Below are 24298 nucleotides of genomic sequence, written 5' to 3'. Positions count from 1 at the left end.
CTGTGTCAGAAGCAGGAGAATTTATAATGGGGAACAAAGAAATGGCTGACCAACTAAACACATACTTCGGTTCTGTTGTCACAAAGGAGGACACAAATAAAGTATCAGAAATGTTGGGGAACATAAGCCGTGATTCTCCACAACCACGATGGGTGGGAGAATAGCGGGAGGTCCGCTCCCGCACCTCCCGCTATTCTCCCACCCCCCCCCCCCCCCCCCAAAATGGCGTGTCCAGTTTTCCAACACGCCGCTTGGAGAAACGTGGGCCGCCATTTTTCACGGCGGCCCACGATTCTCCGACCCGGATGGGCTGAACGGCCTGCCGTTCCCGACCAGGTGTGGTTGCCGCCGTCGTGAACATGGCGCGCCAGGTAAGTGTGGGGCCTAGGGGGGGCGGATCGGGGATCGAGCACCACGACCGTGCTCGGGAGGGGACTGGCCCGCGATCGATGCCCACGGATCGTCGGGCCAGCGTCTCAAGGGGACGCACTCTTTCCCCTCCGCCGCCCCACAAGATCAAGCCGCCACGTCTTGCGGGGTGGCTGAGGGGAAAGACGGCAACCGCGCATGCGCGGGTTTGAGCTGTCCAACCCGCGCATGCGCGGCTGACGTCATTAGGCACCGCCGCGGCGCCATTCTTGACGCGCCGGGCCTTGAAGCCAGGGACAAGGCCCAGTCGCCGAGTTTCCCGGTACGGCCCGCCTATCCCCACCGGGTAGGGGAGAATAGGGGGCCTGGAGAGGCTTCCGACGCCGTCGTGAACCTCTCCAGGTTTCACGACGGCGTAGGGCCTTGCGGAGAATTCCGCCCATAGGGTTTAGTGAGAGGGAGGAACTGAAGGTAATCAATATTTGTAGGGAAATGGTGTTGGGCAATTTGATGAGATTGAAGGACTATAAATCCCCAGGGCCTGATAATCTACATCCCAGAGTACTTAAGGAAGTGGCTCTAGTAATAGTGGACATGTTGGTGGTTATCTTGCCAGATTCTATAGACTCTGGAGCTGGTCGCTGCAGATTGGAGGGTAGCTAATGTAACCCCACTACTTAAAAAGGGAGGTAGAGAGAAAACAGGAAATTCTAGACCAGTAAGCATGACGTTTGTGGTGGGGAAAATTCTAGAATTCATTATCAAAGATTTTATTGCACAGCACTTGGAAAACAGTGGCAGGATCGGACAGTGTCCACCATGGATTTATGAAGGGGAAGTGATGCTCGACAAACTAATGTAATTCTTCAAGGATGTAACAAGCAGAGTTGATGAAGAGGAGTTAGCTGATGTGGTTTATTTGAACTTTTAGAATGCATTCGACAAAGTCCCACATAAGAGATTAGCGAGTAAAATTAAAGCGCATGGATTAGGGTAGTGTACTGAGATGGATAGAAATCTGGTTGACAGGTAGGAAACAAAGAGTAGGAATAAATAGGTATTTTTCCAAATGGCAGGCAGTGACTAGTGGGTACCGCAGGGATCGGTGCTGGAATCTCAGCTATTCACAAAATATATTCATGATTTAGATGAGGGAAATAAATATATCTCTAGATTTGCAGATGACACCAAGTTGGGTAGGAGGATGAGCTGTGAAGAGGGTGCAGAAATCCTTGAGTGTGATTTGGACAAGTTGAGAGAGTGGGAAAATGAAAGATGGTCAATGTAGTAGAATTTGGATAAATATGTTATCCACTTTGGTAACTAAAACAGGAAGGCAGATTATTCTCGGAATGGTTATAGATTGAGAGAGGGAAATGTGCAATGAGACCTGGGTATCCTTGTACACCAGTCGCTAAGATAAGCATGCAGGTGCAGCAGGCGGTGAAAAAGGCAAATGGTATGTGGGGCTTCATAGCGAGATGATTTGCGTCCAGGAGCAGGGATGTCTTGTTGCATTTATACAGAGCCTTGACGAGGCCACACCTGGAATACTGTGTGTAGGTTTGGTCTCCTGAGGAAGGATATTCTAGCTATAGAAGGCGTGCAGAGAATGTTTACCAGATTGATTCCTGGGATGGCTGGACCGATACATGAGGCAAGATTGTATTGCTTCGGATTGTATTCACTGGATTTCAGAAGAAGGAGGGTGGAATCTCACAGAAACCTATAAAATTCTAACAGGACTAGACAGGATAGATGCAATAAGGATGTTCTTGGTGGTGGGGGTGTCCAGAACCAGGGGGATTTCCAGAACCAGGGTCATAGTCTGAGGATACAGGATAGAACATTTAGCTCAAAGATGAGGAGAAATTTATCACCATAAGAGTTCTGAGCCTGTGGAATTCTCTACCACAGAAAGCAGCTGAGGCCAAAATACTGCATATTTTCAAGAAGCAGTTAGCTGTCACATGTGGGGCGAAGGTAGGATCAGGCTTTCGAGATAATGAATGGCGGAGCAGTCTCAAATAGCCAAATGGCCTCCTCCTACCCCTATTTTCTATACTTCTATTACTGCCTTAGAACATAGAACAGTACAGCACAGAACAGGCCCTTCGGCCCTCGATGTTGTGCCGAGCAATGATCACCCTACTTAAACCCACGTAACCCGTATACCCGTAACCCAACAATCCCCCCATTAACCTTACGCTACGGGCAATTTAGCATGGCCAATCCACCTAACCCGCACATCTTTGGACTGTGGGAGGAAACCGGAGCACCCGGAGGAAACCCACGCACACACGGGGAGGACGTGCAGACTCCACACAGACAGTGACCCAGCCGGGAATCGAACCTGGGACCCTGGAGCTGTGAAGCATTGATGCTAACCACCATGCTACCGTGAGGCCCCTTATTTCGGTTTGACAAGGAACTATCATTTCTCAATTAATATAAATATTTAACACAGTCCACAATTTGCAATATAAAAGTATTTACCTGAATAGTTGACAAATGCTAATAGTTGGCAGCACAGTAGCACAAGTGGATAGCACTGTGGCTTCACAGCGTCAGGGTCGCTGTGTCATTCCCCGCTGGGTCACTGTCTGTGCAGAGTCTGCACGTTCTCCCCTTGTCTGCGTGGATTTCCTCTGGGTGCTCCAGTTTCCTCCCACAGTCCAAAGACGTGCAGGTTAGGTGGATTGGCCATAATAAATTGCTCTTAGTGACCAAAAAGGTTTGGAGGGGTTATTGGGTTACGGGATAGGGTGGAAGTGAGGGCTTAAGTGGGTCGGTGCAGACTCGATGGGTCGAATGGCCTCCTTCTGCACTGTATGTTCTATGTTCTAAGATTTCTGCAGGCCAATGGGCAATTCAAATTATTTCTCCGAGGCACCCTGCACCCTCTGTTCTAAACACTTCAAATTTTCGATCTTCATTTTCAAATTAGTTTAAATTATCCCCTAGCTTTTCCAATGTTTGTCTTCATCCATTTTCCACGTGGCCCATTCTTTAGATATTTACACATCTTATTTCATAATGCTTTTCATAGTATTTATTTATTAATGTACTGATTTGTTTGATTTCAGTTCTGAGGAAGGGTTAACTTGTCTGTTTTCCCCACACATGTTGCTTGACCTGCAAAGATTTACTAGTGCTTTTAGGATCATAGAATCATAGAATTTACAGTACTTAATCAAAATTATTTGACTGATGTCAACGAGAAACATTGAATTGCCATGTATTGAAACTATATACTAAAATTCAGATCATCATATTTTGTCACTTAAATCTTATGCCGATTGACATACAATATCTCCTAAATCACATTTTGGTTTTGGTATTATGCTAAGAATTTTGAAAATTCATTCCAGCAGTTCAACAGACGCTGTGACTATTAATCTAAAGACTGAACAGAAGTAGAAGTGTAATTTTAAAAGAAGTATTTGTATTAGCGATGGGTGCTTTAATTATTTCTATTTGTTTATATTTTATCCAGCAATTTGGTTTCAACATTTCTTTACAAAGTAATTCTGACTACCAGACAGCCAGAGATTAGTGTAATGCATGGTGCTGGTGGCTGGAAGGTTGGATGTCGATGTTTTATTCCATATAAATGGATAAATTGCTAGGCAGCCTTGCTATAGTGCCCAAGAATCCACTGTTTGATATTATCTTTCATATCAATTACTGCATAGACCAGACCTATTATATTATCTAATCCTACAATTCACATAGAATACTCACGGACAAAAACAATTTAGTGTTGCATTACAGGGCCAGGGAGAGAGTTAATGATGAAAATAAATATTAAGGCATGATGGATTTCAAAAAGATCGAAATTCTGTTCTTGATGCTCATTAACAGTTAACTCATGCCTCATAACTGGATTACATAAACTTACTGGCCCTGGTTCATCGCAATCTCTTTTGCTCCAGTCCAGGTAGTATCCCAATCTTGGTGGTCCATCTTCAAGACTTCTTTGGCCACCCCCCATTTTCTCTTCCATCTTGCGGTGTCCATTCGACTGTCAGTTCAGTGGGAGAAATACATAAACTGCCAGCCCCAGGCTCTCATGTGCCTGTCTCTTTTCTTCATATTTGATGCTGTCTCTCCATGTGGTGCCCAGGATCTTATGTAGGTCACGCTGGTGACATCTTTACGTGACATCTTTGTTTTGTCTTCTCTGTCTCACTGGCACAGATTTCAATTAGTACTACTATAGACATGTAGAGTCACAGCTCCATGGCTCTGTTGATGGTTTTAGATGCCCAAACCATGTGGAGCTGCTGGGATGTTAATCATGCTTTGCTGATTCTTGTGTGGACGTCAATTTCTATATTAGTCACTCTGGAGATGTTGCTTCCTAGGTAGGGGAAGTGATCCACGTCTTTGATGTTCTGTTACCCAATGGTGACGGAAGGGCTTTTGCCTTCCAGTCATAATTGTCTTGGTCTTCTGGCAGTTGATGCGTAAGCCAACCTTGGTTCCACTATTCTCAAGACTAGGTGGTTATGTTTTGGATTGTGCATGATTCTTTGGTCAATGTCATCTGCAAAATTCAGATCCATCAACCGTGGTGTTGACACAGGATAGAAAAAGCTGCATCTTCCATCGCTCCCCTCATGATTAAATCAATAAGCAATAAGAAAAGGAATGGGGAGAGTATGCAACCTTGCTGCACTGCTGTGATGATTTTGTAGGAGCCCATAGTTCCCATGCCGGTCTTGACGCAGTAGCTGGAGACACATGATAGGGCTTTGAAGATGTTAATATACTGCTCCAGGATGTTCTATTATCTTATGATGTACCAGAGTGATTGCTGATGGACGTTATCGAAAGCTTTTTTGAAAGCAATGAAGTTGATAGCAAGTGACTTCTGATATGCTAGGCTCTGTTCAATGACGTTCCTGTCATCCTGGAAACCTGCCAGGTCATCATGAAGGGTACAGTCTACTCTGCTTTCAATCTGTTGAGGAGCACCATATTGAAGACCTCACCAGGTACTGACAGCAGTGTTATGACCCTCCAGATGATGTTGGCACAGGTTTTCCCTTTCTTTGACAGCTTGTTGATTACTCCTCCCCTTCAGTCATCCGGGATGTCCTTTGCAGAGCAACTCTTGTTGAACAGGTCCGTTATGATGGTATTCTTGTCATCTTTTAATAGCTTTGCTGATATTCCATCAATTAGAGGTGCCTTGCTTTTCTTCAGGCTCTTGACGGCTCTTTGGATCTCTGGTCTGGTAATTTCTCCCAGGTTGACATTCAGCAGCTGAGGTGTGGTGTTGTTATCAAACTCAAACATGGAGTAGGGCTGGTTGACGATCTCTTGAAAGTGATCCATTCATCTCATTTCCTGCTCCTCAACCTTCAATAAAATCATGTTCCTCTGTTGCAAATAGCCATTGTGGGCATGTGGTTGTTGCCTTCTTCAGCTTCAGGTGTATCTTGTTGAAAGCAAGGTGGTGGTCCAAGCCTACATCAGCACTTTGACAAGTCTGGACATCTTGCCGGGATGTCCTCCATCTGCCGCTGACGCATATAGAAATAATCAATCTCATTGAGGGTGTTACCTGCTGGCAACCTCCATGTCTTTTTATGGGTGCCTGCATGTTAGAAGAGTTGCAGCTCACCATTTCCACTGAGCATGCTTGTTGATCTATGGGACTTAATCTTACTGTTCAGTCCTTGCCGGTTGCCATCGGCCTTTGCATTAATGTCACCGATCGGTATCTTGATATCATAGCTGGGTGCTTCGTCCGGTGTAGCCTACAATTGTTGGTAGAATTCATCTTTCTCTTCTGTATCTGCCTCTGTTGGTGCATAAACTGCATGACAGTGATTGTGGCGTGCCTTGTGTGGAATCTGGTGATGGTGATGCAATGGTTTACTGGCTTCCACCCAACTAAATGCTTGTGAAGAGCATCAGTTAAGTATTAGGACAAAGCCATGGATGTGGTGTTCTTCTTGCCCATAGTACAGAATCATTGCACCCTACTATTGATTTGTCCTTATCCTGTCTACAGTATCTCACTGATGCCCAAGATGTCAAGTCGATAGGTTTCAACTCTCGCAGCACCGGGGACACCTTCCCACATGGGAAGAGTGTTTGGGTGTTCCAGGTGATGATTCTGGCGATGGTTTTGATGCTGAAGATTGGGTTTGTCAAGGATCGGACTTCCTTTCAGTACTCGTTCAGTCCCAACACAAGACCATAAGACATAGAAGCAGAATTAGGCCACTCGGCCCATCGAGTCTACTTCGCAATTGAATCATGGCTGATATTTTTCTCATCCCCATTCTCCTGCCTTCACCCCATAACCCCTGATCCCCTTATTGTACATATGTACATCTTTGGATATGCTGTACTTTCTTTGCCTTGGTTTGCTGGTATGGCTACTTCTTGTTATTTCTGTTGCAGAGCTGCACTCTTCCAGACAAGTGGAGAGTATTCCATCACACTGCTGAGTTGTACCTTGTAGATGTTCGTCAGGCTTTGGGAGTCAAGAAGTGACTCATTCACTGCAAAATTCCCAGTGTTTGACTTGCACTTTGAACAAAGAGCAAAGAACAAAGAAAAGTACAGCACAGGAACAGGCCCTACGGCCCTCCAAGCCTGTGCCAACCATGGTGCCCATCTAAACCAAAATCTTCTGCACTTCCAGGGTCCCTATCCCTTGTAGCCACAGTATTTAAATGGCTGGTCTAGTTCAATTCCTGGTCAATGGTAATCCCAGGATGCTGATTGTGAAGGAACACCAAGACGTGAGTGAAGATGAAAGCACAACACCCTCACTTGATTCACATTCAAAACCATGAGCTCAGATGCTGGCATAGCTTGCACCTTAGAATGTAGATTACAGGCACGATCTGCACGTGGTGAAGCTAAGTGTGATATAAACAGGTCAAGGGGTGAAGACAGGCCAGGCAGCAGCTCATTGAGGGTGAGGTCACACACAGTTTCTGCTGCAGGGGACTAAGATAAGGACCATAATGGGACAACCTACAGAAAACATGGATATGTAGAGCAAAATGCTTAGTGCATTGTTAAACCTGCCAGAAGGTAAGAACTAGGAGCAGGAGTAGTCAATTCAGCCGTTCAAACCTGCTCCACCATTCAATATAATCATGGTTGATCTCGTCTCTGCCTCATCTCCACCTTTCTGCCCGCTCCCCATAACCCTTTATCCCACTACTAATTAAAAACTTATCTATCTCCTCCTTAAATGTATTTAGTGTTGCGGCACCCACTGTACTCTGCAGTAGAGAATTCCACAGATTCACGACCCTTTGAGTGAAGTAATTACTCCTCATTTCTGTATTCAATCTGCCACCCCTTAGCCTAAAACTATGGCCTCTTATTCTAGAATGTCCAAAAAGGGGAAACGTCTGTGCTACATCTACCTTGTTAATCCCATTTAGCATCTTATAGACCTCAATTAGATCTCCTCTCATTCTTCTAAACTCCAGCGAGTATAGGCCTAAACTGCTCAACCAAAAGACAAGTCCTTCATCCCTAGAATCAATCCTCCCACCCCACCATTGCCGTTGCTTTTGCCTGTCAGCCAGCCTCTGCCAAGATAGTGCAGCCTTAGCTGGAACGACCGGGGCCAAAGTTGTTCAAGGTAATCTCCAACGTCATCTGTAGTCTCTCCACTGAAAGCCATCAGCTTTCTACCTACCATGCTGCAGCCATCACTGCGTAGGAGCACTAGGACAGGTAAACACATGGAAGACAGACACCAAGGGAATGCAGAACGACTTTTGTGTACATTTGGCTGGAAATGTTTTTTATGTTGGTTCTTATTTATTTTTGCATTGAGGGCAAGCAGATGCTGTGATGAACGGTACATAGAATCTCTACACCACAGGAGGCCATTCGGCCCATCGAGTCTGTACCGACCCTTTGAAAGAGCACTCTACCCATGTCCGGTCACCCGTCCACCCCACCCTATCCACGTAACCCCATAACCTAAACTACACATCCCTGACACTAAGGGGCAATTTAGCATTGGAAATTCACCTACCCTTCACATTAAGGAAACTGGAGCACCCGGAGGAAACCCATACAGACCTGGGGAGAATGTACAAACTCCACACAACCACTCAAGGCCAGAATGGAACCTTGGTCTCTGGTGCTTTGAGGCAGCAGTGCTAACCACTGTGTCGCCCCAGAGGGAAAATAGTGGGACGGTAAGGTGCAGGAATATTGGTAAATGAAGAGTTGAGTCTGTGGTTACTGGTATTGCACTCACATGAGTTCTATGGGGATTGCCCAGGTAGAAGGAGGCTGTCCAAGTGTTGCCTCAGCCCTTTCTCCTCTTCCGCCTCTTGCCTTCAGCTTCTCGCCATCCAGCAGGTAGCAGGGTTGGCAAGATTGTGCAGCAGACAACGACAAATCTTGACACCCGTTCTGCCGAGTGCTGCAGGACTCCTCTGGAGAAGTCCAGGTAGATGCATTGTTTCGATACACCAAAGGTCTGATCTATTACATTTCCTGTGACAGCATTACTTTCATTGCATGATGTGCATGTGTGAGTGGGTTGTGTACCAGAAGGCATCCCTTCAGCAGGTAGCCCTTGCATCGCAGTAGCTTTCCTTTGGTCTGCTGTGGTGGCTCAAATGTAGCTGGTACAGCTGACTGCCACAGAATGAAGGCATCATGAATGTGATCAGGATGTATGATCGACTGTTTGATCCACTTCCTATGGCCAGATAACAGCTGAACAATGAGGGAGTAGAATTTCCTTTGATTCCGTAACAAAGCAGAGTTGGTACGCAGTGCGCTTGTGCAGTCAGTGGTAGGCTGCGCAAAACAAAAATTCTAAAAAACATAAGGGAAGGGAACCATTTGTAAAGTTATTATGATTGATAGATTTTAGGGACAGTATAATAAGGAGTAAGAAGGTTTCGATGTAAGGTGGAAGAAGACATGTGGATATATTGGAATGTATCTATTGGGCCAATTGACTTATTTCTATGTTGCAAACACAATAGAATTATTTAATCTTTATGATGTCACAAGTAAATTAATAAGATCAATGAAGTAATGATGACACTGTGTTTTATATCACCACTACTACTGGATGGAGCAGCGATATTTGGTATCAGTCAGGTAATGTTGATAATTTTTACTAGAATTTTCAAATTAGACTTATTCAAATCAGTTAAGTAAAATCAGCTCAATGAAACGTGAGGTAAATGATTCAGTGAGTTTTGATGAAATTCAGTCCAAACTGGAACTCATATCAATTCACACCAGTCAAAAAGGAAGATTATCAACACAAATGGAAGTGTTAATTTATGGAGAGCAGAAACAGCCCTATGTACTTTTCTAATGTTTGCTAAGGAGCATAGGATTTGCCATGGAATAGAAAGGGTAGGTTTGAAACCACTCTCCCAGCATTGAACTTCATACCCAGAGGACATGTAGGAAATTTAGGAAGGCAGATCAGTGGGCCTCCCAGACATTTTCATCTATTAACCAGAGTGAAGAGAAAACCCAACTAACCTCCTCGTTCAAAATCTTGCTACATACTCATGGTGCACAACGCTCTGCTCTGGGATAATTCATAACATTTATAATACAATCAAAAATAAAGCTATCATTCTATGTAGACAAAAATGACAGAGATGACTTGAACGTAAATTTAACTTCAATTCAGTGAATATTCAGCAGGATTGTGACCACATTTTCTGTTATTTCAAAGTTACATTATATTTCAAACTCAAAACAATTTTCAGTTGTTGCACACTACATGGTTACCATTGGTAATGGCAATGTAAAACTCTGCCAAAGAAACTTTCCGACAAACACATCATACCAAACATCATTGTTGAACAGTCGTTAATTTTAGTGATAGATGTTAACATGTAATAGTCAATTGTAAGGTCTTGCAACTTGCATTGACACAAAGAATTATGTAACAAAATTACATTTAGCCACTAGGTGGGGATAAAGTTACATATTCTGACTGGTGAGACAACAAAAGATTTTTTAAAATTTGTGCACCTTTTAGGAACAAGGACGTAAAAAAAAACATGTTAATTATTCCAATGAATATCTCTAAAATGCTACAGTTACATTGGCTGGTCCAACACTGATTTCACCGTTCTTATCCCTGCAGAGATGTGGGGTGGGGTACGTGGTGGTGGTGGTACCAAGAGAGTGCTGGAGGTGAAGCTCAAACTTTAAACTTACTGTGTTTCATCTCACAACTCTCTGAACCTCTGTGATACAATGTACTGCTATTAGAGTGGTGAGGAAGTCTTTGGATTTTCTCGTCAGTCTCCCCAGTTGTTGGAGAATGGAAAAGTGGAAGAAAGGAGGGCTGGGTGGGGAGGGAGTGGAAAACGGGATATGTTCAAAATGTATCAAATCTGTAATCACTCTGCATGGCTGGATTTGATTTATTTTCTGATATCTGGATAGGATATTTATTACTGGCAGTTTTATTGATGTTACTCACAGTAACTACACAAATAGCAATCCAAAAACACTATAATCTAAAGAATGATTTCACATATTCAAGCAGGTAAGAATTCCTCTGGTTACCATGCGAAAAATCAATTATAAGTACATCTGCATTCATTATTTCAATCAGAAGTGCAAATTATAATAATCAGCTTACCATTTCTCTCAACAAAGGAAATCTTCACTAAACTTCACTTATTGCTACACAGGATGGGCTGTGAAATTTTCATGAATAGTCTGGAGTCTGGGAAGTGATCATGGATTTAACAGCATAACACAGAACTAAAATTCATCACTTAAATCAACATCCTTGGAAATAGTTCAAAGGATTGGGGAATCAAAAGGGATATCCAGTCAGCAGTGTAAATTTCCTGATGTAATGTTAACACCTTGTAGAGAACGTTCTCCAGTGTTTACGAGCAGTGTCATAACTGATTAGGGAGTGCTTGTTGCTCTCAATGGAGGATGGCAATGTGGGAAAAATTTCCACTGACAAATATTCCTTACCTTGAACTTCCCAAAATCCCCTGAAAGCTCATGAAAAAGAACTGCCTATTCTACTGATGACCCCACTTGTGGTAACTTTTCAAATGTATTTTCTTATCCTTCTCTTATTCACCTCATCAGTTTTCTTTCCTGATGATGCTGACTCATTGCTGAGCTATATTTATTTGTGAGTCTAACCAGAGAGCATCAGCAGGTTTTTTGACTGTAACAGTGGAGAAAGGCATCACTACAAAGCCCTCACGTCAATTCACAAGCCCTTCCAGCACATGTCTCTGGATTGTGATCAGAAGTGGAACGATGATTCATTCTTCCCTCCTGCACCCTGTGGCCATTGTGGGTGATTGTTGTGCCCTTTACCTCTGGCTGGATCACCTAACTCTTTATTGGTAGCAGGTTGAATCTTTCTGGTCCATTTTGGCAAGCTTGCTGAACTCTCCAGGGAAACCAATTCCACCCATCTGATTGGACAACTACAATCTACAACAAGGGTTAATTTCCCGACGCTCTTGGACAAAGCACAGGAAATTATGGGGCATCACTGCTTAGGTTATGGATGTAATTTTCTGATCCAAATTTCCTATCAGAGACACTTATGACTTGGAGAAACAGGCTGGAATCAGCCTATTGATTCTTAGCCTGCACCTGCTGCCATTATGTTCAATCATTCAGTTAGTGACAAAAAAGAAGGAATCCTTGGTAACAAGATTATGACATCATCAAGGCATCTCATGGCAACAACCAATCAGAAATGTCCTGATAACACACTCAGGAATTTGTGCGAATACTCTACGCACCCCTGCTTTATGCGCTGGGTGACAAAATTATTTACTGAAACAAAGTAACCCAGTAGTGTAATGGTTTAGACACTGTACCTCAGTCTGGGGGAGGGGGTGAAGCTTCCCACTTCGGGGAAAATATGATATTCTTTCCATCTCACCCCACGGTAAGAGTGCTTCCTCTTGGCTAAGCAATGGAGTGGCATTCAAGTGAGAAGCATCAATGGGGTCTGCAGCCTTTTTACTCACCCTCCTAGCGGGAGAAGGATGCATGGAGGTGAGAGACTAAAATGAAGGAATAAGAAGACAAAAACAGGAAAAATATAAGTAAATGAAAAGAACACCCATTATGGAACGGGGACAACATTAATAACTTTTCGGTGTTTCTTATCTACAATTATAAATAAATATACTAGCATAACTAAAAATTCTACCATTGTGACATCAACTTTTTGGGAAACATTGATCATAGTCAACCAAGCAACAGGCTAAACTATCTTCACCCTGTTTAAGTCTGACCTCTGAAGAAGCCTCCACCATGTTTTCAAAATTCTGAACCATTGTGCCATGGACCCTTTCATCTGATCTTTTACTCATAAATTTGTTCATTTAAGATAGTAAGAAGTCTTACAACACCAGGTTAAAGTCCAACAGGTTTGTTTCAAACACGAGCAGGACTGTTCCCTTCCAGTTGGGGAACACTTCAGCAGTCAAGGACATTCAGCCTCTGATCTCCGGGTCAGCATTCTACAAGGAGGCCTTCAGGAGACGCGACAACGCAAAATTGCTGAGCAAAAACTTATAGCTAAGTTCCGCACGCATGAATGCGGACTCAACCGGGATCTGGGATTCATGTCGCATTACATTCGGCCCCCACCAACAAGCCTGGACTTGCAGAGGCCTACCGACTGAACTGGCTTGGGACAATTCACACCTCTTTAACCTGGAGTTACCTCTCTCTCTGCATCTTTGATGATTTGATTGCCTGCAGGTGCTCGCATTCCGGGGCATCTCTGACTGTGTCTATATAAACATTTCTGGAACAAGCCTTTCCATTCACCTGAAGAAGGAGCCGTGCTCCGAAAGCTCGTGTTTGAAACAAACCTGTTGGACTTTAACCTGGTGTTGTAAGACTTCTTACTGTGCTCACCCCAGTCCAACGCCGGCATCTCCACTTCATTTAAGATGTAATAGCATTTTCCAACATTCCTGTAGTTGTGTTGTAATATTTCAAGAAATTGTTTAATAAATCAGTTTCGACTGTGTTGATCTCTGAGATGAAGCTTGTACATTTTAAATAAACTTTGCCTGGTAGTGTGGGGGTTGGTGGGGGTGATGGAGGGGGACGAGTGAAGTAATTAAATGAAGCAACGTGCTCTTTTTGCTGATACAAGCTAGTGTAACACCAGTTCATAGTAAGACCTGTATGACTGCTAAGCACAGCACCGTAACATTTTGTGACTTATCCTTCTTTCTTATCATGGATCATTCCTGCTTACCAAAATGGTGTTGGCTTAACAGATAACCATTTGTTGACTGATTACTTTCTTCCTGGACAAGAATTGGTAATGTGTGTACGCATCAGAGGCCACACTAAGACATGCAGTTTAACTTTAAAGCAGATTTCATCATATTTAAGAAAGCCTTCCATATACATACATTATATAACATACCTTCTTTGTAACAGTGACAGCCTCATCTATGACAAAACACGTACTGATTCCTAAGTAACATAGAAACCATACCAAAGATCCCAGCTGATTTTACAATCTTTGCATGATTTCTAACATAAAGGTCTGGTAGCTTCAAATTTTGAACTTCAACAGAAATTGAGAAGCTGCTTTGTTTGCATTCCCACTTATTGCTAAATAGCTTCTGGTCCTTCAGGGACTTCTACGAGAAACTGTATCGGTCCGGAGGAGGGACGGGTGGAGGGGCTGGGGGCGCCAGTTGAGCTGGAGGAGCTGGTTAAAGGGATAGGGAACATGCAGTCGGGGAAGGCGCCGGGGCCGGATGGGTTCCCGGTTGAATTTTACAAGAAGTTTGCAGACCTGTTTGGCCTCCTGTTGGTTAGGACCTTTAACGAGGCAAGGGAGTGGGGGGCTTTGCCCCCGATGATGTCTCGGGCGCTGATCTCCCTGATTCTTAAGCGGGACAAGGATCCCCAGCAGTGTGGGTGGTACAGGCCGATCTCACTCTTGAATGTGGACGCCAAGCTGTTGGCAAAGATCTTAGCCACGAGGATAGAGGATTGTGTGCCGCAGGTTATCCACGAGGATCAAACAGGGTTTGTGAGGTGGAGGCAGCTGAACACTAACATACGGAGGCTCTTGAATGTTATAATGATGCCGGCGGTGGAAGGGGAGGCGGAGATAGTGGTGGCACTGGACGCGGAGAAGGCCTTTGATAGGGTTGAGTGGGGGTACTTGTGGGTGGTGCTGGAAAGGTTCGGGTTTGGGGAGGGGTTTGTTAGTTGGGTGAGGCTGTTATGTGAGGCCCCGATGGCGAGCGTGGCCACGAATAGGAGGAGGTCGGAGTATTTTCGGTTACACCAAGGGACGAGGCAGGGGTGTCCCTTGTCCCCCCTACTTTTTGTGCTGGCAATTGAACCCCTGGCTATGGCGCTGAGGGAGTCGAGGAACTGGAGGGGACTGGTGCGGGGTGGGGAGGAGAACCGAGTGTCGCTCTATGCGGATTACCTATTGTTGTATGTGGCGGACCCGGTGGGGGGAATGCCGGAGGTGATGAGGATTCTCTGGGAATTTGGGAACTTTTCGGGGTACAAGCTCAACTTTGGGAAGAGCGAGCTGTTTGTGGTACACCCGGGGGACCAGGAGGGGGGATTGGTAGGCTCCCATTGAAAAGGGCGGAGAGGAGCTTCAGGTACTTGGGGGTGCAGGTGGCCAGGAGCTGGGGGGCCCTGCATAAGCTTAACCTTACAAGGCTGGTGGAGCAAATGGAGGAGGAGTTTAAGAGGTGGGACATGTTGCCGCTGTCTCTGGCGGGCAGTCAGTCAAGATGACGGTGCTTCCGAGATTTCTGTTCCTGTTTCAGTGCCTCCCCACCCTTATCCTGAAGGCCTTTTTCAGACGGGTTAACAGGAGCATTACGGGGTTTGTGTGGGCACATGGGACCCCGAGGGTGAGGAGGGTGTTCTTGGAGCGGGGCAGGGATGGGGGGGCTGGCGCTGCTGAACCTCTGTGGGTACTATGGTGCGTAAGTGGGTGTTGGGGGGGGGGGGGGGGGCAGCATGGAAGAGGATGGAGATGGCGTCCTGTGTGGGTACGAGCCTGGAGGCGCTGGTGACGGCGCCGCTGCTGTTCCCTCCAACGAGGTATATCACGAGCCCGGTGGTGGAGGCTACCCTCAAAATCTGGGGGCAATGAAGGCAGCACAGGGGCTGGTGGGGACCTAGATGGGATCCCCGATACGGGGGAACCAACAGTTTTTTCCGGGGAGAATTGATGGCGGGTTCCTGAGTTGGTACAGGTCAGGTATCAGGAGGTTGGGGGACCTGTTTATAGACGGGAAATTTGCGAGCCTGGGTGAGCTGGAAGGGAAGTTCGGGCTCCCCCCGGGGAACGGCTTTCGGTACATGCAGGTGAGGGTGTTTGTCAGGCGGCAGGTGGCGGGGTTCCCTCTGCTGCCGCCGCGTGGGATCCAGGACAGGGTGCTCTCGGGGGTGTGGGTTGGGGAGGGGAGGATCTCGGCGGCGTACCAAGTGATGCAGGCGATGGACGAGGCCTTGGTTGAGGAGTTGAAGGGTAAATGGGAGGAGGAGCTGGGTGAGGAGATTGAGGGGGGTACGTGGGCAGACGCCCTGGGGAGGGTGAACTCCTCCTCTTCTTGTGCGAGGCTTGGCCTCATACAGTTCAAGGTACTGCATAGGGCTCATATCACTGGGACAAGGATGAGCCGGTTCTTTGGGAGTGAGGACAGGAGTATTAGGTGCTCTGGGAGCCCAGTAAATCATGCCCATATGTTCTGGGCATATCCAGCATTGGGGGAATTTTGGAAGGGGGTAGCAAGGACGGTGTCGAGGGTGGTGGGATCCAGGGTCAAGCCAGGCTGGGCAATATTTGGGGTTGCGGAGGAGCCGGGAGTGCAGGAGGCGAAAGAGGCTGGTGTTCTGGCCTTTGCGTCCCTGGTAGCCCGGCGGAGGATTCTTCTTCAGTGGAAGGACGCAAGGCCCCCAAGTGTGGAGGCCTGGGTCAACGGCATGGCACGGTTTCTCAAGCTAGAGAAGGTGAAATTTGCCCTAAGGGGATCAGTTCAGGGGTTTTTCAGGAGGTGGCAGCCATTCCTGGACTTCCTGGCAGAACGATAGAAACAGGCCAGCAGCAGCAGCAACCCGGGGGGGAGGGGGGGGGGGGGGGGAGGGAGGGGGGAATGTCTTGTACTAAAGGGACGGGCATAGTTGTTCTGTGCCAATGTCGGGCATTAATTAATTTCCTCTTCTGTGTATACGAGGGGGGGGGGGTTCTGTCCTGTCTATTAAAGGGACGGGCAGATGTTTTAGGGGAATGATGGGTGTTAGTTTATCTCTTCCGCTGTGTATGCGCGCGTGCGCGCCCGGGGGGAACAAAGACTATTCTTTGTAAAAAAAAAAATCTGTCTTTTTGTTGTTGATATTATGCAAAAATTTTAATAAAAATGATTTTTTTTAAAAATAGCTTCTGGTCAAGTGCTACTGTCTTTCTTTTCTTAAAGTGGGCAGCAATAAGGTACTGTTTTTACCACGCGATGTCTCTCATGATAACCATTAAGGTAAAAATGTGCTGAAATGCAACACATTTGTATTGCATGAACTTACTACTGCCCCTTCTGCAGAGCTGCCACATTTTGCCTTTAACCAGTTTAGTAGCAGATGATCCTACTGGCCACAAAAGGGAATTTTTACCCTTGGTGTGTGTGTGCATGTGTGTCCACATTTGTGTGCATAAAGTCAGTAATGGCTTGAGCACATGACTTGTGTGGGTAAAACGCCTTACAACAAAGCTGATAAATTAAACAGTTACGTTTGGATAAATACACGGAATCAGTCAGAATTATCAATATGAAGGGGATAGACTTGTGTTGTGCAGAGCACGGGCAGACTTGCCTGTCAGCCATGCACATTGGAAATTACAGGAAAGCCATCCACGATTTCTCAATTTGCACAGCAACTGGGTTCGGCTACCTGAAGCAGCAGAAATTTGGAAGATCTATGCCAATACATTACCAAATAACTATTTTTGGAAGGATTCTGGAAAACTTTCCTTTAACTGCTACACTGTAACTCAAACCGCCAAACTGATTTCTCCTGATCACAACTATTTCTTCTTTCTTGTCCAGTCTCTTCTCATTTACATCTGCAAGTCTTCTGATGCCCTGGCTCTGTATCCTTTTCATTAAGGATGTCTGATATCTCTCCAAATCCATCTCCCTCCATCTGGCTGAACTTGTTCCCACAGTGAACAACTTGACTTTTGACTCCACTTACTCATTTCTAAATGAAAGGTGTTACAATCAGACCTGTATCGGTCTGAGCTATGCAAGACTTTTTGTTTCAGTCATACTCTCCCACCCCTTAAGCATATTGTATCAGTGTTGTTTTTTTCCTCTCACCCTGAACTGAAAATTTTCATTTAACTCTGCTTCACATTTCCATCTTTCCCTCATCGATAGATGGACCTTTATTTGCCTTCCATGACTTAAATGTTGTCATTTCTGGGTGGCACAGTGGTGCAGTGGTTAGCATTGCTGCCTCACGGTGCCAAGGAGCCGGGTTCGATCCCATCCCCAGGTCACTGTCCATGTGGAATTTGCACATTCTTACCTTCGCAATCCAAAGATGTGCAGGTAGGTAGATTGGCCACGTTAAATTGCCCCTTAATTGGAAAAGAAAATTGGGTACTCTAAATTTATTATTCACCATATATTCGTAAATATTTACTATAAACCCAGTCACTCCCACAGCTACCTGACTGTACTTCCTCCCACCCCGCTTCCTAGAATGGATTCTAATCCATCCTCCCTGCATCTCCATTATATCTGTTCTGGCATGCCATCTACTGGTGCTGAAACCTAATATTCTGTGTCACTGTGAGGATTATTAGAACTAATGTGACTGCATTGTGAGCTAGTCACTGTAGAACATCACAACTGGTGTTGAAGTTTACATACAAAACCGCTATAGTATCTTAAGGGAAACATATATTGGATGAACTGATATGCACAGTAAAATGTTTAAATGGCGTGACATGTGTACAATTTTGAATCTTCAGAGCTATAACCAGTTGAAGATGGCAGAGGAAACCACACCATGAAATGCTGCAAAGTTTCTACGAATGATGTTGGAGGAGATCCAAATGCAGTTCCCTCATCCAGAACATGGACCTTGGCTGAACTGTATGTGTGAAAGTTGGCCAGAACAAAAGGTCAGAAAAAAATAAGTGGGTTAGGTAGCAGAGGAGAAACCTCAGTTCCCACCAGAAACTGAAGCTAACAGCCCTGGTTTGGAGTTAACGCAAGGCCTGATTTGAAAGATAATGCAAGTTGTGTAATACCTGGAATATCCAGCTTGTCGCCTTCTGAAAAGAACGGAGACTGGAATCACTCAGCTGAATCTACCAGTTTATTGTTTTCCCTCCGCCGCCAATAGAAATAAAACCTCAGACTGAACCATGCCAGGCCAACCTAGAGAGTCTCAAGATTTCAAACTTTATTTGGGGACCTTTTCCACTCCAGAGACTAAGTGTGCTGGTGATCCGCACAGATCTGCTTCTCACGCCCAATCCTCTGCTTGAAACTTCATTAATTATCCACAGGTGAGCTGCTTGCTGAACCACACGGCGGGATGGGTACTGATCGTCCATCCGCTATTGACTCCTGGAGTCAAAGTTCTTGCACCATTTTTAAACGCCACCAGTACGCACATATTACTGCAGTCCAGCTGTGTGGGCGAAAGTTCTGAAGTTAGCCCTAAGTGACAAGGAGAGTACACCAAGGTTTAGACTTTAATTAGAAGTGTTCGCTGGCACTGGGGAGTTCCATTTCTCAGGGAAGGATTCAAGAGGTCCACCAACTTTATTTCACCGGCCTGAGAGACAGTCGAGAAGGAGATCAGCTCTGTCTGCAACTGCCAAAGAAATGCCATCCAAGGGAAGTCAACCTTCAGCTTACTCCAAACTCACCGTTTCATAATGCCATCATTAACTCAAAGCAACACACAGATCAGGAATCTCACGCAACATTAGCACGGGGGGATATCAGCATCGAAAGCCTATTCATCTACTGTCCTGCACAATTAGCCCCTCTTCCTTCAAGGAGTCAGGCAGGGGCTCTTGGGCACCCAAAGGCAGGAGGACATTTTGAGCCGTCCATTCAAGTGACTCCATGAGTGTTCACCCGATCCCAATCTCCTCTGCCTGTGACCCCATCACCCCCGCTACACAGGTGAAGAGGGTGCCACTGCCTCATAGCAGGAGATCCAAAACAGGCTGAGGCCCTGTAGGCCCCAGCCCTCCAAGGGGCGCCTGCTAAAGTCATCAATGAAACATGGTCCAGCAGTGAGCAGGCTGCATCCACCTATGCTGCAGATGTCAGAGATGCACCTGGACATAGTGGTAGGATTAGAAAGATGAAGAAACCTTGATATCACTTTTGGGTGACGAATGTTCACTCACCATATGTATCAGGCTCCTTCATAAATACATTTGCTGCTCATAACAAGGGTCATTTGAATGCTTTGTGCATATTCATCAATGTGGCCTCTTATTGCGAGGATTACCCAGTTCCCAGTCATGTGATCGCTTCTCTTTGTGAGTCTCACATTCATGTGATGTCCAGCTGACTCATGTTAGTTACATGTCCCTTGTCTAAGGCCAGGGAGGTGTGCTACCCTCTTTCTTGAAAGTGACTGTGAGTTACATTAGGAAGTCATATTCATTAAAAAACACCATGGAATTATGTGTGTTCATTTGCATTGGAGGGTTACCGCTCATGTTGGCTCACCATCAAATAGCTGTCTTCACTGTTTGTGTGAAAGTTGGCCAGGACAAAAGATCAGAAAAAAATGAGTGGGTTAGGTAGCAGAGGAGAAACCCCAGTTCCCATCAGAAACTTAAGCTAGCAGCCTGGTTTGGAGTTAACGCAAGGCCTAATTTGAAAGATAATGCAAGTTGTGTAATACATGGAAAGCACAAGATCATTAAAATAAATTATTTGATGGATGTGGGCATTGCTGGCTGGGGACCAGCATTTATTGCCAAACTCTAATTCCCCTTGAACTGAATGGCTTGCTAGGCCATTCCAAAAGGAAGTTGAGGGTCACCCACATTGCTGTGGCTCTGAAGTCACATGCATGTTTTCAGTTACCAGGGAGTGAACACCTCTCAACTCGACCAGGAGAAGAAAGACTGGACCGGAGAAGAGAACAAAGAGGCAGAATTCCCAAAGAACCAGATGTATACACAGGTGCCCAACATTGTTACGGATGCCCTATGCGCCTAGGCAGCAGACTAGCAGCAGCTTCAGTCTGGATGAGGCATACCAGAATATCCGGGCTGCTGGATTTTCCGCTACAGAAACACCTGCTCAAATGAGGAAGCACTTCAGAGTTAATGGACCATGAAGAGTTATTAAAACAAAACTAATTCCTCCTTTGAAATAGCCTTTACCTTTCAATCAAGAGGCTTGTAAAAGGTGATGAACTGTGAACTTAATCAATGAACCGTGAATTGAAACAAAGTTATTCAAAGCTTTTAGACATTTTAGCAATCCCAGTGGCTCGAAAATGTCTAGGGAATTGAACGTGAAAAAGCATTTCAAAGCTTTGCAACACATGAAAGGGAAGATTTTAATTCATCTGACAGATCTTTGAACGACATGCTAGAAAAGACATCTACGGTTTTAAGGCTACAGAGGGAAGACTTTTTTTTAACCTTCATTTGATAGATCTTTGAACTTGACCTGTTGGGAGAGAGTTCAAAGGTTTTCAAGACTACGGAGGAAGACTTGCCACACGACCCCCATCCCAGGAAGGACTCCAAGACCTGAGGTTCTCCAGCCCAGCCCAAGTGCCCCTGAACACCCCTCCCCCCTCCGAAGGACCCCTCTCTGTATTCTGGAGGTAAGTGTAGTGAGGGTACTTACTCCCTTGTTCTTCCTCGGAGTCCACTGCGCCTCCTCCCCACTTTTAAGCACCAGTACTGATTGGCACCCACAGGACTTCCAGCTGGGAATGTGGGAGCACCCTGAGAGGCTACAGCATTCCACTTCAATCTCGCTAATGAGTTCTGATCTGGTTCTTGCCGTTTCTGAGCAAGTACCTGATCTCACTAGGGGGAGCGGGCCGGGAGACTTGTGACAATTTCTGATGCCCAGCAAGAATCCCATTTTGGGCCTCACGCATTTTCAATGGGTCAACCGGAATCCCGGCTATGGCTAACGGCCCCCGAGAATTGCCCCCATTGTTTCATACAGCCACATATAATTTGCCTTGCCTTTTTTGTATCCTTTGTTCCACCATATTTTAAATTAGTTTACAGCTTTTACAAAGGCTTAAATTTTCCCCTTGTGTGGCTTTAAACAACCAATTCAGCAGTTTTGCATAATCCTCCTAATCCCCTCCCTACTGAGTATGCTCCCACTTGCAGACAGAAACTAGGCCAGAAACATTACTTGCTTAGACTGTCCAACCTCACAAAGTAGTAGGACAGACTTTGTAGTATTCACCAAGCACTTTGCTCAATATTCTTCTGCACTGGGACCAGAACCTTTAATGTTCTCTTTTTACCAAATATACTTATATACTTCAAAGATGGCAGACAAGGGGGGAACTGGAAAGTTTTCCATTCTACAGCAGATATCTTTCACTTGGGTGAATAGAAAAATTGTGAAATAAAAATAAACATTTAAAGCAGATCAATATATATGTTCGAAGGAATGGTTATCAGAGTGATAATGATCAACTAGCTAGACAGATGGTTTATGATGCGGAGTAAGGCCAGCAGCATGGGTTCAATTCCCATACCAGCTAAGGTTATTCATGAAGGACTCGCCTTCTCACCCTAGTGAATTGCTTGAGGCATGGTGATCCTAAGGTTCATCCACCACCAGCCAGCTCTCCCCCTCAAAGGAGCATGATGAGTTTCAAACAGCAGTCAACATTAGCCCAGGTTACTTGCCTGGAGAATGCTTCCAAAGCACAGATATGTATTAATCAGCGATTGAATTTTAACTATTTCAGTTGTTGAATTGAAACTAGAAAGATACAGAATAAGATTGGAACAAAAGCAATTCGTGTTTTTGACTGTATAAGTTACAAAGATGATTGTAAATTCATAACATAAACACATCACAGGCTTAAGAGTCCACAATAGGGTGGCATGTGGCACAGTGGTTAGCACTGGGACTGCGGCGCTGAGGACCTGGGTTCGAATCCCGGCTCTGGGTCACTGTCTGTGCGTAGTTTGCACATTCTCCCCGTGTCTGTGTGGGTTTCACCCCCACAACCCAAAGATGTGCAGGGTAGGTGGATTGGCCACACCAATTGGAAAAGAAAAAAAATAATTGGTTACTCTAAATTTAATTAAAAAAAGAGTCCATGAGCTCAGCAATGAGATATCCTCTGTAACTATGCTGTTTTGCTCAATAATAATTAATCTATGTCTCATCACAGATTGTTACTGCAGTACAAAATGTGAAATGGTGTTGTCCCTCATTAAACAACTTTAGTCTCACAATCAAAAGGTCCCCACTACTGGACTGCCCAAACATGTCCAGGAATATTAGAGAGTCCTTACTTTGTTCTGAGTGCTTGGCAAAAAGAGGAATGCTCCGCATGGTTCAGGGTTTTTTTTTAATGAAAATGCTCATTTTATTTTCACCAATTAAGGTTGTACTGAAAAATATATAGGACAGATCACAGGGAATCTAGCTTCCAGCTATTCTCAGTCGGACCACCTGGGGTCTATTTCAAGGGCCATTCAAAAACTGATTGGGGAACGTGAGTGAGGTGGGGAGAGGGGCTGCGGCCATCGGAGACTGGCAGAACAGGTTCCGATGAGTCTAGCCGGGGTGGAAAGTTGGGGGGGAAGGAACAGAGGTTGGGGGGAGGAGTTTTGTAAAAGGAAGTGGAGGGGAGGAGTCGTGGAGGGGGGCTTGCAATGCATGGGTGTCATGAACGGTACTCTTTCGGGGATTCAATGGCATTGAATGTTAGGGGGAGGGGGGGACTCTATAGGTCAACGGTGATCATAGGCGATTCCTGATTCCTTTTTTTCTCCTTTGTTTGTCCCACCGTGGGAGGGTTTGTTTTATTTGATGCTTATATTACCAGGGGGGTTGTTGTTTGGGGTGGTGGGAGGATGGGATCGTTGTTGTTGATAAGGGAATTTACTTTGTATTTGTTACCTTGCTTGTGGGTGGGGTGTAAATTTTGAAGAAAATGGTGAATAAAAATATTTCATAAAAAAAACTGATTGAGGCATACCTCATGCAGTCAATAAGTCAAACAGTTTAAATAAAAATGGTGTCTACCTACTAACTTGTTACCAGTACCAGCGAGTCAGTGGGCAGATGCCCCGAACATGTCTTCAGGAGCAAAGACAGAAATAAAAATTGAAGGGAACTTTTTGGGGGAGTTAACTAATACACTAGTGAATAAATGGGTGGTGATGTATTTTTGTTTGATATGTTTATGTTTCAAAACATATGCCCTTTTTGATTAACTTGTGCCACTGCTTTCATTGATGTGGCTTATTTTCACAGCTGGTGTTAATCGGTGCTACAATATGGTTGTTTTTAAGCAAAATTATGTCATTTTGCATTGGTCTTGCTTTGAGCAAACACAGAGGCCATTAACTTCCAGGGGCCACCTCAAAACTAGAATAATATTTCTGTATTTTCTCACTGATTTGACACAACGAACATTTTGTCAGAGAATTGATCTTAACTCATATTTGCGGAAAATTATCCAGCTCTTTTGAGGGCTGACTAAATTTGTTTCTGGCTTCTTAGGCACTGCCTAGATAAACTAGCATTAAACAAATAGATTTGAATGTGACTCAAGGGGTTATGTCTCCTTCAGATGGAAGGGGTGGCGAGATGACTTTTGGAATGTTGTGATGATATTCCTTTTCTGATTCATCCAACAGCAGGAGTGAGTGTTGGACGGAGGAAAGATGGTC

General features: G+C 45.1%; 1 protein-coding gene across 14 annotated transcripts in view; it reads right to left on the bottom strand.

Moving 5' to 3' along the window:
• The window catches only part of dnmt3ab (DNA (cytosine-5-)-methyltransferase 3 alpha b), a 709318-nt gene that overhangs the window by 230778 nt on the left and 454242 nt on the right, over positions 1-24298 (bottom strand). For 12 of the 14 annotated variants that reach the window (XR_005460997.1, XR_005460998.1, XM_038800092.1 and 9 more), the window contains one exon: positions 12222-12410. The exons of the other annotated variants lie outside the window; for them this stretch is intronic. Coding sequence is in view for 10 of the 12 variants with exons in the window: in XM_038800092.1 (XP_038656020.1) it covers positions 12222-12410 (189 nt within the window). In the remaining 2 variants the exon portion in view is untranslated. The remainder of the gene's footprint in view (positions 1-12221; positions 12411-24298) is intronic. 14 annotated transcript variants of the gene reach the window in all.

The sequence above is a fragment of the Scyliorhinus canicula genome, chromosome 6 (assembly GCF_902713615.1).
Source record: "Scyliorhinus canicula chromosome 6, sScyCan1.1, whole genome shotgun sequence".
Taxonomy (NCBI): Eukaryota; Metazoa; Chordata; class Chondrichthyes; order Carcharhiniformes; family Scyliorhinidae; genus Scyliorhinus; species Scyliorhinus canicula.
This window is presented reverse-complemented; position numbering and strand designations above follow the sequence as displayed.